Source organism: Staurois parvus, unplaced genomic scaffold (assembly GCF_062004578.1).
Source record: "Staurois parvus isolate SC_StPar_1 unplaced genomic scaffold, SC_StPar_1.0 ptg000153l, whole genome shotgun sequence".
NCBI classification, from domain to species: Eukaryota; Metazoa; Chordata; class Amphibia; order Anura; family Ranidae; genus Staurois; species Staurois parvus.
In genome coordinates, this window is record NW_028317949.1 from 1,555,396 (window position 1) to 1,575,203 (window position 19,808).

At 38.0% G+C, this 19,808-nt stretch overlaps 1 protein-coding gene across 1 annotated transcript in view; it reads left to right on the top strand.

Annotated features, from left to right (window-relative positions):
* The first annotated feature begins 1,075 nt into the window (after positions 1-1,075).
* The window catches only part of SLC6A3 (solute carrier family 6 member 3), a 66,631-nt gene continuing 47,898 nt past the window's right edge, over positions 1,076-19,808 (top strand). Inside the window, exons 1-3 of the mRNA XM_089674882.1 lie at positions 1,076-1,407; positions 2,748-2,879; positions 7,821-8,055. Of these exons, the coding sequence (XP_089531008.1) occupies positions 1,122-1,407; positions 2,748-2,879; positions 7,821-8,055 (653 nt within the window). The 5' untranslated portion in view covers positions 1,076-1,121. The remainder of the gene's footprint in view (positions 1,408-2,747; positions 2,880-7,820; positions 8,056-19,808) is intronic.

The window sequence follows — 19,808 nt, forward strand, 5'->3', positions numbered from 1 at the left end:
GTCAGGTGATTTGGTAGTGACAGATGACTGAAAGGGTGTGCAGAGCTGAAGTTTAACAGTTATCTAGTTGAACAGATACAGCTACAGGATAAATATATCTAATGATTCATACAAAACTAATTAAGAAGTATACTGATATGCAAATGAACAGCCTTCGTGTGAAAGGAGTTATTGGGATGATTGTTAAATTTCTAAGGGTACATTCTTTACAACTGTCCTGTATAATCTTTTATATAGTTTTTCAGGTAGGTTAGTAAATTGTAAAGGTCTCTTAATTTTAATTAGTTTGTTTTAGAGGAATTATATGATGTGGTAAATGAGTAACTGGAAGAGTAGAGCCACTGAGCATCAAAAAACCATGAACATGTATGATGATTTTTTGTTATTATTATTATTATTATTTAGAGGTCAATGGCTCTTTAAAGTGGTTGTAAAGGCTGAAGGTTTTTGTTGAATGCATTTCATAGAGTGCATGACGGTAAAATATTTTGGTGCCCTGCTCCCCCCCTCAGCCCCCCCTCATATTTACATGAGGCCCCTCTTGATCCAGCAATGTGCATGAGAGCCTCAACTGTCCTGGGTCTCTCTCTCCTCATTGGCTTAGACACAGCAGTGGGAGCCATTAGCTCCCACTGCTGTCAATCACAGCCAGTGAGGAGAGAGGGAGGCATATGTGTCTTATGGATGCATATAGTGGGTCTCGGGAGCGAGCATGCATCAGTGCCCCCATAGCAAGCAGCTTGCTATTGGGGGCACAGGTCAAGGAGAGGAGCGAAAAACATGGACTGGGACTCTAAAAACATGGACCGGGGCTTATCTGTGCAAAACCACAACACAGAGTGGGTAAGTTTAACATGTTTGTTATTTAACCAAAAAAAAGGAACCTTTGGTATCACTTAAAATTTACTGCTAGTATAAACCATTGCTGTCTTTGGCTTGTTTTCATATTTTGTAACATTATTGTATTTCTCTTCTCTATAAGATCCATGCATTTTTTTTTTCTCTGTTACTAAGGCAGAATTAATTAGTTAATTTGTATACTATCTATTACATTTTCCTTTTTTCACAGTCTTAAAATTGTGGAATCTTCCAACACCATTGGATGACTGCAGTAGAACCTCATGATTAAAGCTAGACCACCAGTGGGACAAATGTCTTCAGTGGTTGCACCTGCTAAAGAAACCAATGCAATGGGACCTAAAGACGTTGAACTTATACTTGTAAAGGAACAAAATGGAGTCCAGTTCACTAACTCAACACTGGTTAATCCATCCCAGACCAATACTGAAAATGAAGAGAGAGAGACCTGGAGTAAGAAGATTGATTTTCTTCTTTCCGTTATTGGATTTGCAGTGGACTTAGCTAATGTTTGGAGGTTTCCATACCTGTGTTACAAAAATGGAGGAGGTAAATTATTATTATTCATACAACAAATAAATACATAGATAAAACTATATGTGAATGACTGTTTCTGAAAAAATATTTGTAATTCTGTTGAGCCAGCAGCCAACACAGATTTGTAGTTTAATTGAGCTATACAGTGTTATACAAATGAAAGTGTACAGACTCTTGTGTCACCTTCTGACCTCTAGCATCCATTAGTGAAGTCCTGCACCTGCCGTCCCCTTTGTTATAAGTCTGCCAAATTCCCTCCCCTTATAGTTCTAAGCACCCAAACATGTCATGACTACAGTGCAATGCAATAGAGTGTGATTAGGTCAACTATTGTCTATCCCATTTGCAACCTGATTTCTGGTATACAATGGATGAAGGGAAGTTAATATAAACAGAGGGTTTATGCAGTCAGTATGCCCTATGATGGGAGCTCAGACAGTTTAGAATTAGGGGCCATATTTTACAGAGGTGCCATGATGCTGCAGTGTGGTTGTACACGTATTTGCAAATTTATTCAACAAAAACATCTGTGTGTATCTTACAACAACAAACCACAAATGCCATTGCATTATTTGAAGTGGCTCACCAGTCTAAATGAGTATTTTTGTGTCATATAGAAAAGGAAAAGGTTTGGTACCTCTGTAATGATTTTCATTCTGGCTGTGTCTTTTTCATTGATGACACGTACAGCAATAAACGCCCTTTTTAAGTAGAGCAGGAAAGGATTGGGTGGTCTGCTATTTATTTTTTTTTATTTTTGCTGCATGTGTCCCCACTGGGGAGATATTTTTCCTTCCTAGCTATTGTATAGTGACCACCAGTCATCATGCAGACAGCAATTAAAACCTGACAGAAGATCTTGCACTAACAGAGGAGTGCTGACAAGATGTCTTTCATTCCTCTGAGCAATCCTCTTTTACAAATGAAGGCCAATACTGAGAGCCTTGCTTCCTACAACGCGTCACATGCTTAGTTTTTGAGTGATGTAAGCACCCAACACATAGTCCTTATGTTCTATTTTCTTTTTCTCTTGTATTTTTATATAAGCAATAGCATGGCAGAATAAATACTCTTTTTAGGTGGAGATATTTCAATGTATAAGGTTGGAAAACAAAACTAACAAAGCATATTTTAAACAACTGTAATTGTTTTTTTATATTGCCCTGTGAACAATGATTTATGTTGAGATACTGTGAGTGACAAGCTGCCAATCCTCCAATCTTTACAATTTGTTATAACAATTTATCATGCATGTATTTGTGTTCTTTTATGTAATCTTTGACACACACACACAACATTTAATGCCTTAACAGGTATAAATTAAAGGTGTGTCCAATGTCTTATCTTTTTAGGTGCTTTCTTGGTACCATATTTGTTTTTCATGATTATTGCTGGCATGCCTCTTTTCTATATGGAGTTGGCTATTGGGCAGTTTAATCGGGAGGGAGCTGCTGGAGTGTGGAAGATATGCCCTATATTCAAAGGTAAACATGTTTAAAACATCACATTGCATTACATGCGATAGGTAATCCAAATATTTAAAGATCACTGGCTATCCAAGTATTATAAATCTTTGCCTTCATCCTCATGGTTGGACTCTTTATAACAAATCTTTTTTATATATGTTTCTGGCAAAAGTGCCTACTGGTTTCCTGAATAATAATTGTATAGGCTTCCTTCTACTGGACACCAATGCTTCTAGTAAGAGAAAAGTACAGTAGAAAAATCCTCTTAGCAGTGGAACTTTTAAGGCACAAATTACACCAAAAGTATTATAAAGAATAACAGTTAAAAAAAAACATGTTTTATTTATACAGTATTGTAAAAGACATATACCGTAGTTACAAAATATGGCAGTATCACCAAACGTAGTTTTACAGTATGTGAAGGAAAATGAGTCATGCATATATTTGCACTTGATGCGTTTTGAGACCAAGCATAATCTCTTCTTCAGAAGTGCTCCAAAAGCATGACACATGGCCCCACGTAGGGGCAGAAGATATGAGAAAACCAGGGTACATTCATTAGTTAGATGGGTGTAACCAATGACTTCACAATCCTCTCATACCAAAAGTGACGGAAGAAAAGGACAGAGGAGAACAAACATTGCTTTATTCATCTCCTGGAGGGGCCCTTCCAAATCCACCAAGGGGCGACCAAATGGGATGCCTGATCCCCAATATTAATATAGATAATATAGGGGTATATAAGTAGCAGGAAACATCTAATATGGGTAGGTGGTGATTTGGCATCCAAATCCCATAAAGGAAAGACCTTTTGGTATTATAAGTCAGGTCTGATGAGATAATGTGTCACCATGGCTGCATGAGTCTCATGCAGCCATGGTGACACATTATCTCATAATAAGTAATCAATGTGTTTAAAGTCCTTCAATATCCGCTACTCACTCTCTTCCCCTTCTCTGAGATGTGAAGGATTCAAGGAAATAGAGAGAAGTGATATATATGAGTAACATATAATTAAACAAGTACCCCCCTCCTGCCTGGGGATTTGGCTCACAATAACCTCCAGAATACCTACAGCCTTGACGCATTTCACACCACAGCAATAATTATAATACTAATTGCTCAGTCAGCTGTGGAGTGATTAAAGTAGAACTATAGACAATTTTTTTTTCATTTTGTTTAGAGTATGGAAGGTTCATAATCTCTGTCCGTTTTTTATTTGCAATTTGCGTCCCATTGGGGAGATTTACCTTCATTTCTTGTCCCATAGTCAAAAAAGGAAGTCATTAGAAATCCCTGAAAATGAAGGGAATCCATTGTGCCCCCCAGGTCACTAGAACTAGTGTCCCCATTGGAAGAGTTACCCTCTTTTACTTTGCTTGGGACAACCCAAATTTTTTTTTGGGGGGGGTGTTTACTTTCACTTTTGATGATGATGGTAGCAGGACAAACAGAGAGGATGAACCTCTCTAATGATGGCACAGACTGTAATAAAATCTGATAGGTGTTCTAATCCATCTCCACTCTATCAAAAACTAAAAAAAGTTTTGTCTTTAGTTATACTTCAAGTGTTGGCACTGGCGAATCCACCACCACATACATGTCACCCTAATCACAGCACAGATGACAGCACATTCTATATAAGAAAAGGGAATGCATGAGGAGTGTTGACCCATATAGTTGGTTTGTGTCCTTTACCCACCCTCTGTAAAATAAAAAATATTAGTGAGCATATATTGGGAATAGGTATGGTGGATGTCAATTATGTGTTCTTTCTAAAGAAAATTTACAATTTAATGTTTAAGGAGAAGCAGGGCCAAAGCTCTTTTAGCCCTGCTTCTCGTGTAGGTCACAGCAGATCACTTTGTTCTGCACTCCTGTGACCCGTATTCAGCCGACAGTGGGCCAAAGTCCACTATGAGCTGACGTCACTCATCTGGTCCAGACTCTCTCGGTATCCACCCAGATGCCTGGCTTAGGCTCTCAGTAGCACATTCCCACACACAACCCCCCCCCCACACACACACACACACACACAGTTTAGCACTACATTGAGCACTGGAGGCAGAGAGCAGAGACTGACAGTCACCTGGCTCTCTGCTCACTGAAGACTGAGAACTGAGTGCTCAATGGTCTTTGATCACTCAGTTCTCAGTGTAGAGAGGTGGCAGGAGACAGATGCAGCATCAGATCAATGCTGCATCCACCTAGGAGAGTATGACTGTTCATTTTTTAATCCCACTTTTAAGTATATCTAAATTTAGGTATGGGTTTTTTTTGCTGTGTGCCGACTGGAGAAATTCACTCTCTCTATTTGTTCTGATCACTATTGTCGCTGAAATTGAATGCAAGGGAAAATCTGAAATGTTTAATTCAGAACCTGAATAGGGAGAAAATCTTCTAAACTTGAGGAAGTATAGAGAAATCTATTAAAGGTAGTAATTTTAATCTTTACCTAGTCAATCCAGTTAAAGTGATCCAATTAAAACAAACTGTTTAATTTACATTGTCCCTTCTATTTCTGTATATGGATGATGGCGCTGTAATTATTTTAATTTTAAAAAAACAAACATCTAAGTACCTTTTTCCTAATCGATATACAGCTGTCACATGATCCAGCTCTTTCCCAGTCTGTCTGCAAGGAAACATAAGCAGGAGGAGCTTCTAGTCCACTGTTACTGGTCACATGTTCAAAATAGAAAAAAAACAGCCCTTGGAATACAGAGTAAAAATAAATAATTAATATCAATAAACTGTTTTAAATTGTCATACAAATATATTTTTGAATTCAAATATTTATTATTTTTGGCAATAACATGGTGTGGGCGAATTTCTGCAAGTCACAGGAATAAGAGGGAGGTGAAGTAACCATTAATCTACAAGTAATATCCCACCCCCATTGTCTTTAACTAGTGGGCATGGAGGAGGAGGGAGGGAGTGAACTATCATTTATTACTGTGTATAAGCCAACATGTGTGACTCTATAGTCACATGGGCTACTCAGATGTGATAGGGATGAAATGCTCAGCATAGAAACTCTCCGAAAACTGAGCATGTGCAGAGTTGTCTCTACAGCTGCAAAATCCATTGCTAAATTGGGTACATGAACAGTAGATGGAGATAGAGAGCAGCAAGATCAACCATGTTTTTTGCAGAATACATCAAATGAATTTCATAGTGATTGAGTGAGTATGAAAAACATGCAATGCAGCACTTATTGATAGTTTATTTACAATGTTGGTTTAGTGACATGTTAATGGCCAGCCACCTTATATATGTGTTGCTGCCTACTTCTCTTGTGCTATTAGTGCCCCCAGGACTGTGATTGAGCTGTCATGGACAGCTCACTGTCAACTACCAACAATCAGGAGCTGGTAGGACAGGTTCCCAATGACATGAGCACCGTGCAACCAATCAAAGTGACAGATGGTCAGGAGCCTCTCCAACCAGCCTTGGATATCAAGGTACATTTAATGCGCCGCTTCCTGCTAGCATAAAGAGTTTAACAAATGGTCTTTTCTGGGTAACCAGGCTGCATACCTGGGTAATACTCTGGTTGGAATATAAGGAGAACTCTGTCTTTTTACTGTTTTCTTTTTTAAATAAATGTGTACAGTCACTTCCACTTTTAAACATCATCAGATTCTGAGAATAAACTTTATCTTTTTTTAATCTATCAATATACATCACTAGAAGGATCCAGGGCATTTCTTTCAACTCTCATTAAAAGTTAAGTGACTGTTACAACAGTGTATAAATTGCCAGCAGCAGGACAATTTTAAATAGAAATTGTAGGCCCAAATTTACTAGAAACAAAGAGCACATATAGGGGTTTTACTACAAGAAATAAGGAACTGCAAAGGATAAAGCAGTGTAAAATTTGCCAGCAGCAGGACAATTTTGCTAGAGATAAAGAACACAAGGAAAGGTTTTACAACAAGGAATAAAATACTGCTGAGGATACAGCAGTAGGGCAATTTGACATAGCAATTTCAGGCCCAAATTTTCTTGAGAGAAAAAGCAACGGTGGGGGTTTGCCACAAGAAATAGGGTACAGCAGAGGATACAGCAGTGTAAAATTGTCCAGGGAAAATCAGGGATAATAGGCCTAATTGGTGTATACCTAACTTTTATTTTACCTCTGGGAATAGGGAAGTGCATTGAATGTAAGTGATCTAATGTAAGGGGATTCAGGTACATACTGTTCTTGCCCTTTTTTATGGACAGAACAACAGCTAAAAGTGATCAAAGACTTTAAATCAACCACAAAATACAATGAAAGACAAATAAACCAAAAATGATAGGAATAAAAAAGCAGTAAACGTTCTGACTGCCCATTGAGGACTAAAGTACAGTTTTTTAACTGACGCTAATCTTTTCCTAGGCAGTTTGTCAGGTTTGTCCTTTCCCTACAGCAGCTTCCAGTACACTAACACTTTATCTGCTCTGTGCTACCTTATCCTTTATAGTGAGAAAGCTGGCACATAACAAAGCCACCCTGACCTAGGTTTGAAGGACCTTTCAGTGCAATTAGGTTACAATGAATTAGGACAGCCAAATTCCTGCATTAGTTTACTGGGGCTGATAACCTCAAACAGGCTGGGTTTGCCTCAAACCCATGATAGACCTGAAACACATCCCTACTCAACCCTTAGACTGTCAATATTTCTGTATTTTAAATGGTAATTAAATCTAAACCCACAATACCCACAATACTACAAACACCCACAATACTAACATTGTGTAAAACGTGGGAAAATGAGGCTGTAGTGCTGCCAAATGTGCTGTGTATAGTCTAGTGACTCTGGATGCAATTAGAACAAACACATATTTATGTTTCTCTAAATTGACTGGTTTACACTGGAGCAGTTGCAGGGTTCCATAAAGAGCATTCCTAATTTTCAGACTTGTTGCCTTATTTTTTTTCCCCAGACAGTACTTTTTGTCTTTGTTTTGCAGGAGTTGGCTTTACAGTCATTCTGATATCATTATATGTGGGATTTTTTTACAACGTGATCATTGCTTGGGCTTTGCATTATCTTTTCTCTTCATTTACATCGGAGCTTCCATGGATTCACTGCAACAATTCATGGAATAGTCCCAACTGTTCTGAGACAAGATATGATTTCAATGGCTCAGGCTACTCTTCGTTCAATGACACTTCCAAGGTCACCCCAGCTGCGGAATACTTTGAGTAAGTATTAAACAGTTACTCATCATGGTCTGTGAGTAAATAACAGCAGTATGAAATCTGTATTTTCAAACATGATTTTTTTCTTATTACTTATGTAAAATTAAAGGCATAACTTTGCTGTATCTATATATGATCAAATCATGGTTCTACATTCAGGTTTTGGCAGATGCTGGAGAGTTAAACAACTGGACAGTTTTGTTTATATAAATCTTGGGGTATCTGTTAGTGGGGCATCTTCAGTTCCCAGATCTGCACACCTGCCTTGATCATTATGAGGGGTCCCACTTCCCAGTCTTTCTGTTTGGATTTTTAATATTTATGTAATATAAAGAATACAAGAGGGGATCTTGGAACACAGAGAGGTAAATGGGGACACCCAAAACTCCATCGTGGGCAGGAAAGAAGTTGGGGATTGTGGCAGGAAAATATAGTGGATGGAGTATGCAAAACATATAACAAGCTGGGGCTGACAGCCAAACATGTTTTAAATAAAATATTAATAACCATTTAAACTGACTGATCCTTTAAGCATGAAAATTTTTTTTTTTAAGATCAACTGACCCTGTATATATGAAAATTGTATTCTATAGAATGTCATATTCAGCAATCATTCATAAAGCTGTTACCAAGCTTCAAAAAGCTTTCCCGATTCTCTTAACCATTACATCTCCCACGCCCATATACCCCTACCAGGGCAATCTTACCACCTTAGTATCTGGACTATTGATTTGGCAACTACTTTGTCTTACTTATGTAAAAAGTAAAACATATATGTTTTTTCAGGATAAACAAAACCTTTTGGCAATGCTGTCTGACAAAAATTATTTTATTTCCTATGCAATGAAGAACCAAACAGGCATAACAAAACTAAATATCCTTTTTTTGTGGTTTCATCAGCGATAGTTTTAAAACAACTTGTGTTACTATAGATTGCAAATTATTTAAAATTTCTCCCAATTATAATAACAAATATTATGTTTCTGGTCCAAAGCATAGTTTACTTATTGATAAATTAAATATAGGCAAAGTGGTGTATTTTTTAAAAGGTTTTTCAAATATAAAAACTTCACTTGTAAGGTTGCTTCAACTGATATTACGTGTAAATAAAAGGACACTCCTTCAATTTGTTCCTCAAAGAAATAGTGTAAATACCTGTAAAAATAATATTGGTAAATCTTTTACAATGCTGCCTGGAAATACTGTTTACATAATTTAGATACTTTTCACAAGAACTATTGTAGTGGCTCCTGAGACACAAATTGGAACCCAGTAGTCAAAATGACAGGTGACCTCTCAGACTGTATGAAGAACACCCTAGGAGTTTAGATAACATTTTTTGGGGTGTACCTTTAAGGGCTGAATCACTTTTGTATTGCAGTATATGTTAATGAATTTAATACGTATTAGCATGTTGAAATGCTATTCATTTTGAGTGGGACACCAATGCACTAAGGCAATGCAGCTCCAATGCACATTCATTGCAGTGCACCACAAAGACCAGTGATGCACCACAGTGGGTTATGGTCACTGCATCAGAAAAAAATTCTGCATGTACTTTTTCTGTCCATTCTGGTGCATTGGCAGCCCAATCTAAATTAATGAGCTGCCTTAGCGCAACACACGTCAACAATGGACACAACACGCAAGAAAGGCAAAGTGTGAATGGACCCTTACTCCCAAAATCTTTAACAGGTGCCTTTCAGGTCTAGTCTGGGTATGTGAAATTAACATCCTAACTGGAATACTGGTTGTAGTTTTAAACTACCTTTATCAGGTGTCAGCGTATTAATATTGTTTCAAGGTTGATAAAGTCTGCTAAAGCCTCTGAATGGACAGTTTGAGGCGCCATGCACACTAGTGTTTGTTTTAGCTCCTAGAAGCTGTTACCAGCTTTTTTTTCTACTCCCAGAAGCTAAACAGTGTTATCCTATGTGTCCATGCACACTACTTTAGGCTATTACCGTTATTTGAGCTTCATCTTCTAGGAGCAGAAAAAAAGGTTTTTGTTGAGTTTTTTGGAGCATTTTTCCACCTGCAAAAAAAAAACGCTGAAAAACACCAATAAAATGCCAATGCTCCTAAATGCTTCTAAATGCTACTAAACCATTACTATAAGCTGGCACAAAAACACTATTATCAGCGTGTTTAGTCCAGCATTTTTTGAGCTTATAAAATACACTAGTGTGCATGGAGCCTAAAGCTACAGCAATTATTCTCATTGTCATCTGTACACAGCTGGATTAGAGCTAAAAGGAGCTTCAAAACTTCAAGAAAGCTTTACAATGCTGAGTGAAGTCAATACGTTTTAGTTTTAGCATTTTAAACTAAGGTTAAACATACACATGTGTTTAAGGTCTAATGCAATTGTGTGTCATTTAGATTAATAATTATGCAGGTAATAAGAATCAATGATTTTTTAAAACATGGAAACCACATTAGTAAAGATACAGTGCCTTGAAAAATATTCATACCCCTTGAAATTTTCCACATTTTGTCACATTACAACCAAAATCGTAAATTTATTTTATTGGGATTTTATGTGATAGACCAACACAAAGTGGCACATAATTGTAAAGTGGAAGGAAATAGATCAATGTTTTTTACAATTTTTTTACAAATAAATATCTGAAAAGTGTGGCATGAAAAAGTGCAGATTTGCACATCTAGAGAGTTAACTTTTTGCTCATTCTGCTTTGCAGAATAGCTCAAGCTCTGTCAGATTGGATGGAGAGCGTCTGTGAACAGCAGTTTTCAAGTCTTGCCATAGATTCTCAATTGGATTTAGGTCTGGACTTTGACTGGGCCATTCTAACACATGAATATGCTTTGATCAAAATGATTCCTTTGTAGCTCTGGCTGTATGTTTAGGGTCGTTGTCCTGCTGGAAAGTGAACCTCTGCCCAGTCTCAAGACTTTTGCAGACTCTAACAGATTTTCTTCTAAGATTGCCCTGAATTTGGCTCTATCCATCTTCCCATCAACGCTGAAAAGCTTCCCTGTCCCTGCTGAAGAAAAGCATCCCCACAACAAGATGCTGCCACCACCATGTTTCACGGTGGGAATAGTGTGTTCAGGTTAATGTGCAGTATTAGTTTTCTGCCACACATAGCGTTTTGCTTTTAGACCAAAACATTAAAGTTTAGTCTCATCTAACCAAAGCACCTTCTTCCACATGTTTACTGTGTCCCCCACATGGCTTCTTGCAAACTGCAAACGGGACTTCTTATGGCTTTCTTTCAACAATGGCTCTCTTCTTGCCACTCTTCCATAAAGGTCAGATTTGTGGCGTGCATGAACAAATAGTTGTCCTGTGGACATATTCTCCCACCTGAACTGTGGATCTCTGCAGCTCCTTCAAAGTTACCATGGGCCTCTTGGCTGCTTATCTAATTATTGTTCTCCTTGGCCAGCCTGTCAGTTTAGGTGGACAGCCAAGTCTAAGTAGGTTTGCAGTTGTGCCATAGTCTTTCCATTTTCGGATGATGGATTGAACAGTGCTCCATTAGATGTTCAAAGCTTTGTACTTTTTGTATAACCTAACCCTTCTTTAAACTTCTCCACAGCTTTATCCCTGACCAGTCTGGTGTGTCCCTTGTCATTCATGATGCTGTTTGTTCACTAATGTTCTCTAAACAAAACTCTGAGGGCTTCACAGAACAGCTGTATTTATACTGAGATTACATTACACACAGGTGGACTCTGTTTACTAATTAGGTGACTCCTGAAGGTAATTGCTTCCACTAGATTGCAGAATAAAGATGGATGAATACAAGTGCACTCCACACTTTTCAGATATTTATTTGTGAACAATTTTGAAAACCATTTATCATTTTCTTTCCATGTTACAATTATGTGCCACTTTGTGTTGGTCTCTCATATAAAATCCCAATAAAATAAATGTATGTTTTTGGTTGTAACATGACAAAATGTGGAAAATTTCAAGGGGTATGAATACTTTTTCAAGGCACTGTAAGTAGAACCCTATGGGGAGCTTTTAAAAATTACAATATGATGTTTGTATGGTAGCCTGCTGCCCATTCAAAGCTCCCTAAGCTGAATCAACAGCAGAAAGATGTCTTTCTGGGAGATGTTATGTGTATAGTATTAGCTGAAAACAGACTTCTCTCACGTAAAATGTTAGTATTTCCCTCTCTTTGCCTTCAAAGCCTTCACCTAAGGGCCCTTTCACCAGGTCAGACCTGATCGGATGATCCATGTACTCCTATGGACTGGCAGGTGAAAACGGTCTTGTGTCCGCTTACACCCGCCTACCTGTGGGTTCAATCAGGCTTGCTACAAAAAATGGAGGTGGACTGCGTCCGGGCTGCCACTTATAGAGCGGAGTGGGGTCTTTTAATGTCTGTTCTGCATAAACTGGGCGCACATGGACCTGTAATCCACCCGCTCTGCTCTGATCAACAGGAGATCTGTGAATGGATCCCCTGGTGATCGGAACGCAAACCGCCCATGTGAAAGTTTCCTTAAGGTTATGTTAATAGCCTTTGCTTACTTATTACCTGAAACAGGGTAAACGTTTCCATCCTGAGAGGCAACATAAGACTCCTGCTTTTCATATGTTTATTTTTATTTTGCTCACCTTCACCTGTTGATCTTTAACATCTCTCTTGATTTTATTCCTATTTCTTTGAAAAGGCAGTGAAGCCTGACTTGTATCCAAAGAAAATAATAACATTACATTGCCATGATATACTAAAACCTTTATTTATTCAACGTATAAAACAGTTCTTTATATAACACCAAAGCTAGCTTCCCCATGTTAAACACATGGAGTCTGTTTATAAACAAATATATGTATAGCCATGTATCCAGTGAATCTGCATGTATGTTTGTTCTGTGCGACTTGGCCAAAAATAAATGTTCTTTAAGGCTGTTTTCTCCTCTAATGATGCTCTTTGATTATGATCATTAGTAAAATACCCCATCATGGCCACTAGATGGAGCAGGGGAGCATAGGAAATACATACATCTTTTTAACAAGAGATACAATGTAACAATGCTAGGGAATGCTAGAGGGAATGATCAAATCAATTTAAAGTTTATTACTGTCCATAATAAAAGAACGTTCATCTAAAGGTGAAAACAACATAACTGTTAATTTTTGTCCCAGTCACACCAAACAAATATATGTACAGATTCACTGCACAAATGGCTATCCAATTTTTTTTGCATAAATAAATCCCTTGGTGTTTATTGATATGAATATTATTCAGGAAAATAATATGAAAAGTACGCATCTGGACATTTTATATCAACATTTTACCAGTGTGTTTTTAAAAAATTACATGTGTGGGTTTTTAGGAACTAGAAGCATTGGCCTTATATCTAAACTATAGTAGTTGCTTTTGACATCTGGTCTTTCATGCTCAGAAGATGTCCTTTTGTTGTGCTAATCCTCTCTTGCAGCAGATGTTGCAGCTGTCATTGGGTTTTGATGTGTAGCTGCTACTTGTTTACCATCATGTCTGAGTTAGAAAGGTGGAGACGTTCTTTTTGAGGTATTAATGTTTTTTCAAATTTTTGGCTGAAAGGTGTTTGGCTTGATAGCCACTAAATATGTTGGTTTTGTGATCATATCTCTAAAAAAAGGTGCACAAATGAAAAGTGAGCAAATAAGAGAACATAATTTAATGAACTGAAAACAGTGCTGGATATATATATATATATATCTCAAAACCCCTATTTCAAACTTGCGCTAACAGGACATTTACTAATATTGCTTTAACTCTCTTGTAAAGATAACTGCATAAGTACGTATTATGTACCTATAATCTGTTATTTAGAAAACATAAACAATGTCCAATTGAATATGCATGCCAAATAGAATGTATACTAATGTACAGCGCTGAGCGAACTATTGGTGCTTTATAAATACTGTATAATAATAATAATATACAGCCTATTAAATCATATATTAAACAACACTTAGAAAGGATTTAGGTCCTTGGTGTGAGAAGTAGATCTCATATGTTGTCAAATCTATCTTCTAAATTCAGAGCTTACCCAGAGGTTAAAGTAGTATTAAACCCAGAACCAATGATGTAATATATTGCAGCTTACCAAACTTCAGATGCGGTGGCTGCATTCGTTTTTTGTTTTTGCCTTCCCCCTTCTGTTTTCAGCTTTTGATCTGGCCAGTAACGCGCCTCCTGTATTATGATCCCACCACTCTGGATGAAGGAGAAAAAAAAGACACCTTTGGACAGCAGCATTGTCAATCTGGTGGAAGAGGAGTGTTAGATGGACTAGAAGATTTAAATACACTAACAAACTGAAGCTGCACTCCAGCTGACACCTTTTAATCAGGTTACAGCAATAGTTTTGTTCCCTTTGGGAACAAAAGGTTAAAGGTTTTTCAAAAATGAATTAAAGCTGATAATTGTAACCACCTTTTGGGATAATGGATTTACATAAATAAATGTTGATCGTTGTAAGCACCGCTGTCAATGGTAAATAGTTTGTCTCAACCCTTCTACCTGCTACATATGCAGGACAGCTTATTCTGTTAAAACACAACAGATTTACGGACTAGATCACCAGGTGAAAATAAAAGAAAGAAAGCTAAAAAAAGAAAATAAATACAGCCATCACATCTAAGAATTGGTAAGCTGCAATATAATACATTTTTGATTTTTAATTTAATACCATTTGAACTATGCCTATTATATGGGTTTTTGGAAACCCAACATTATTGAATGCTGATTTCTGATCACCATTCAAGTGCAAACTATGCCATTGTATACTTACTACTAGTGTTTTGAAAAACACTAAAATCCAATTACATCTACTTAGGTACTGAAAGTCCAATTAAAGCCTCCCATTTTCTACTTGATATACAGTCAGGTTTCATAACAAGTTGTTGTTTTTTTGTTTTTCTGTGTATTTACTACTGTGAAAGATGCCATTAACAGTACAATGTACAGCCAGACTGCTGCAAAGAGCACAGTGGCCCAGTTCTCCAGCTGCCTGCATCTCCACTCCTGCATGTTGCTCCAATCAGCAATGCCTCTCAGTGAGCATGAATGTTGTTGGTTGGACCTTAAAACTCATTTACTTAGATACTGTATTGGTAGCACGTTTTGTCTACTTTTTTGTCTACATATCTGCCATACTCCACTGAGTGGAATTGCTAACCTTATATCCTTTTCATCTCTATTTTCCAGCTCTATTTCATTAAATATACAAAGAGCAATGATCTTACCCTCCTCTAGGTGCATAGCCATACATTTTTCAATATTAAAGCGGAGCTACACTCCTCTGTAATGTGGTGAGCTGTCACCATAGTGTGCAAGGATGCACATCATTCTTGCACATCATGGCACACTTACCTCTGAGTGTTCCCTCTTTCAGGTGCAACATGTCCAGGCTGCAATCGCTGTTCCATTTGATGCCACCTCCATATTTCCCTCAGCTTCTTCTGCGTCCTGCATAATTTCTCTCCAGTCGTTGAATGACCACTGGTAATGTAACTTCAGAGTATGCACACAGGAGTTACAGTGCAGTAAAAGTTTGAGCCAAGGCTATGCGATGAAGCTGCCCTGAGTGGCATGTCCATGAAAGTCTGGGCCCAGAAAAAATAGTTTAAATGATGCTCGCTGTCATTCAATTTGGAAGACCAAGGATATCTAGTGGCCAAAAAGAAGTACTTCAAAGGGCGGCTCCAGACTGAAGCAAAATCTGCTTTAAAAAAATCCATTTTTATCACCTCTTTATCTATAGATAAATATTCTCCCTTCATTTTTGTATACTTATGTACTAGATATGTGATGATTAAATACACAGATTTCTAGATTAGTCACTGAAAGATGTTCTCAGGGGTACATAGACTGTCTCTATTTTTTCTTAAAGTGGACCTGAACTCAAAAAGTGAAAATATGCTTTGGGGAATATCTAGTACTATTACTTGTGCCTAAGTAGTGTCCAGAAAAAATATGTTTATTCTTTAATTGCTCCTGAGACCTATAGTTCAAGTATCTTCCTGCTTCCACTTTGTACATTCCTTGAATCTGAGCTTTGTCCACTCTTTTTGCTGCTACTCAAATATTCCTCTGCAATTATGGTGGAAACTCTGACATTCGGAAGCAAAGCCCTGCTGCTGGAGCTGGCTGCCTCCACACAGACACAGTGTGGAACAATGTATGTCTTCTTAATAATAGGCAACACTGTTCCTGTTGATCCCTATGACTAAGTCGGATATGACGAAACGTGCCAGGGCGGGGCTGTTCGACCAGAAGTGACGAAATTGGAAGTGGTGCGGGAACACCATTGTTTGTGATTGGGCAGTGGTGAGAGCATTGCCTTGATACCCACCAGTGTTTTAGATCTGCAACACCTATGGGTTTTTTATCTGCTTATATTTTGTAAGTGGCTGTCTTTACAGCGATTTAAGGTGTTATTATGTACTGCACCATTGGGTTATTTGTTTTTGTTCCTATATAACCACCTATCCTGAGAGAGAGAGAATAAGGAGAAGGAGAGTGTTATTCATGTTACTATAAGTTTCTCATTATTAGAAATCTGTTAACCTGTGAAGAGAGGAGTGTAACAACATCGATTTTGGTTGATTTCCTTCCCATTTGGATTCACTTGATAAGCGATTCTAGCCAACCATGAGAATGGGGGGCATGGCTATCTGGTGAGTGCATACCCGAAAGGGGGGACGCCATCTTTTTTTGCACGTGGTGATTTCTTTTTTGGGAATTAGAAGATTCACTTGGTGGAAAAGACATTTTATTTTTATTTTTTTTCCATTTTTCACTGATGTTAAATGATTTCTTATTTTTTATTTATTTATTCACATACATATATATTTTTTGCGCTACTGAATCACTTTGAGGGTTCTTTTGTTGATTATAACACTGTTGACTAGTTCTTTGCCGGGTGCCTTTTTTTTTTTCTTCCACAGTACAGGTTCTCTTTCACAGCTGCTGATTTAGGATTTCACCAATACAGGGATTAAACTGTTTTCAGTGAGTCAGACAATTCATAGAATTTCAGTGTGAGAATTGCATAGTACACCTAATGTATAGCCATACAGGGCATTGTAAAGAAGAAAGTGGAGTCTGAGGATGTAATTAGAAAATATGGCAGGACCCAGGGGCGGACTGACCATTTGGAAACTTGGGCACTGCCCGAGGGCCCGGGGTCAGTAGGGGGCCCCATGAGATGCCCCTGGTACCTTTTTCATGGGCTTTTTTGAGTTTGGGCAAGGACACAGGGGCCCCATGATCCCCTTTTGCCCGGGGGCCCCATGAGTTGTCAGTCCGCCCCTGGCACGACCTATGTATATAATTCCAAGGTATATAGAGCAACAAGTATTTAAGCACAATAACACACAGTGATGGGACTTTAAAAACTGAAATCTAAGCATATATTAAAAGGCAAAAAAATGAATGCAGCTTTGTATTCATTAATACATCATAAAATATGTTTTGTTTCTGAAAGCAATATTAATACCTGAATGTGACTTCATATCAGCATCTTGCATGCTACTTTACAGCAGAGCTCAGAGAATGGGAGGGAAAACCAGAGAATGATCCATTTGGGTGTGCTGCAGTACAAGGATAGTGACAGAGAGATGAGCTCATCAGTGCACTCTCCAATCATTTTCCAGTGAGAGTGTGGAAGGAGACTTGTGGGTGAAGATGGAAACTGGAGAAGAGATAAATCAGGTCGCCTGCCCTGCTAGACAGGGCAGTGCTATGTGGCAGAGCTGTGTAAATCTTAAAACTGGATGGACAGAAATACAAATCTTTTGACAGACAAAACAGCTTCCATATAGGTATTGTATCCATGTGATAAGCTGTTTGCCTAGAGTTTAGCATTAACATTGAGCTGAAATCTTTAAAATGCATATCTTAGAAAAAAAAACCTTGGAAAGATTTTGAGTGCACACAGATCTTTTTATTTTACCATGAACTATGCTTTCAATTAACTTGATGAATAGTTAGATATGATTATTCTTAAAGCTATTTTTTCTGCTGTTGAGAATGTGGTCTATTTCTAAAGGATTCAGTGGGAATTGTGACAAGTGAATACTTCAGCACTGTTAACTGTCAAGTAAGATTCCACAGCATTTTTCTGGCAATCATTAGTCACGTTCACCCATTTTACAGCAGTATGAATGTGCGCCAAATGAATTCAGCATCAGGTGAGAAACCACTGAATCTCACTTTTAAAGGCATCGTGATGAATCTGCCCACAGGAGCTGTCCACAGTGATGAAACTAATTTTTATACACCGTTTCAGTGCTAGGAGGCTAAATGCCACTTTTTAATATTAATAAAAGTAAAAAGACAATATCCCTGCCCACTCCTCTATGAACTTACCAGCCCTCCACACTTGTCTTGCACACTAATGTTCCCATAGCAAGTATATGGAGAGTACAGCCCCCTTGCAATGCTGATAACAGCCTGCACGCCCTTCATTAAATTGAGGTAGTGCTTTGAGATGGGTTCCACCAAAATCAGATGTTCCCTTATCAATGCACCAGTTCCTGATGCCCACAGGGATTCAGGCTCTTTGGTATTACTAGTGCCTAGGAAGCATGCTGGAAAATGGAGGGATTATGGTCATGTCCTTCCTGCTGAATTGGTTTTAGTGGTCTCTCAGACCTCTAACCAGTTCATTGTGTGTGTAGAAAAGTTAGAAGGAAATAAAGACACCACACGTTTAAAAATTACTTTGATAAATCTATTTCTTACTAATATTGACCTTCCTGTTTCTAACTGTGTCTGAAGACGTTCCATGGTGGGCCAGAGAAAAAAGTTTGGGTTCTCCCTTTTCATTGCTCAAGCTCTGTTTGGGCACTGAGGAAGTTCCCATGACTGACACAGTTTTAAATAACAGGAAAACCTGGGAAAGGAATTCTCTGTGACATCAGTGTTCATATTTGGAATTAGTCCATATAGGCAGTAATATCACATTAGTAAAAGATAGATTTAAAGCGGAGCTCCACCCAAAAGGGGAAGCTCCGCTTGTCTGCCTCCTTTTTTGGGGGGGAGCGGATACCTGGTTTTGATAGGTACCTGCTCCCACCTCAGGTTCAGTTCACTGCGAAAAAATGATCTTGAAGTTTGCCCCCTCCCCATTCTTCTCCTGCAGCCTTTTGGGACACTTTACAGGTCCCAGAAGACTGTGGCCCATTCACAAAGTGCAAAGAACATGGGTTTTTTTTTAAGTTTTATTTCAAAGCCTTTTTTTTTTTTTTTTTAAATTGGAAAACACAGATATCTGTAGAATGTAGTCTTTTACAATGATAAATAATATATCAATGACATGATATTCAAACTATGCAACATGAAGACCTTCATGAAAGGTTTTTGAGACCTTATGTAGAGTTTTAAATTATTGCAAGTTCTCTCATCTGAAGACAAACAAATCCTAAAATACAATTCAAGTAACACTATACTTCTCAATGCAATTCTCAAACAAGAGAAATATGCATTTCTGGCACTAGGGGGCACTGCAGGGGAAAGGATGCAGTTTAGTTGATTGTGAGCTCTATCTTGTACCTGCTACAGTTGGGTGATTGTTGGGATACAGTAGATGATAGTTTCTGTCTCTCGAAGGCCTTACTTTAAACCTTAAAGAGGGTAAATTTGTCTGACAAATTAGTTTATCCTTATAATCTTTATTGATTCCTATTAATGTTCTCCACCATCACAGCATACTGTTTTCCTATAGTCTGCTCAATAAATTGTTTTTTCTCTTCCTCCTCTCAGTAAAATGGTGAG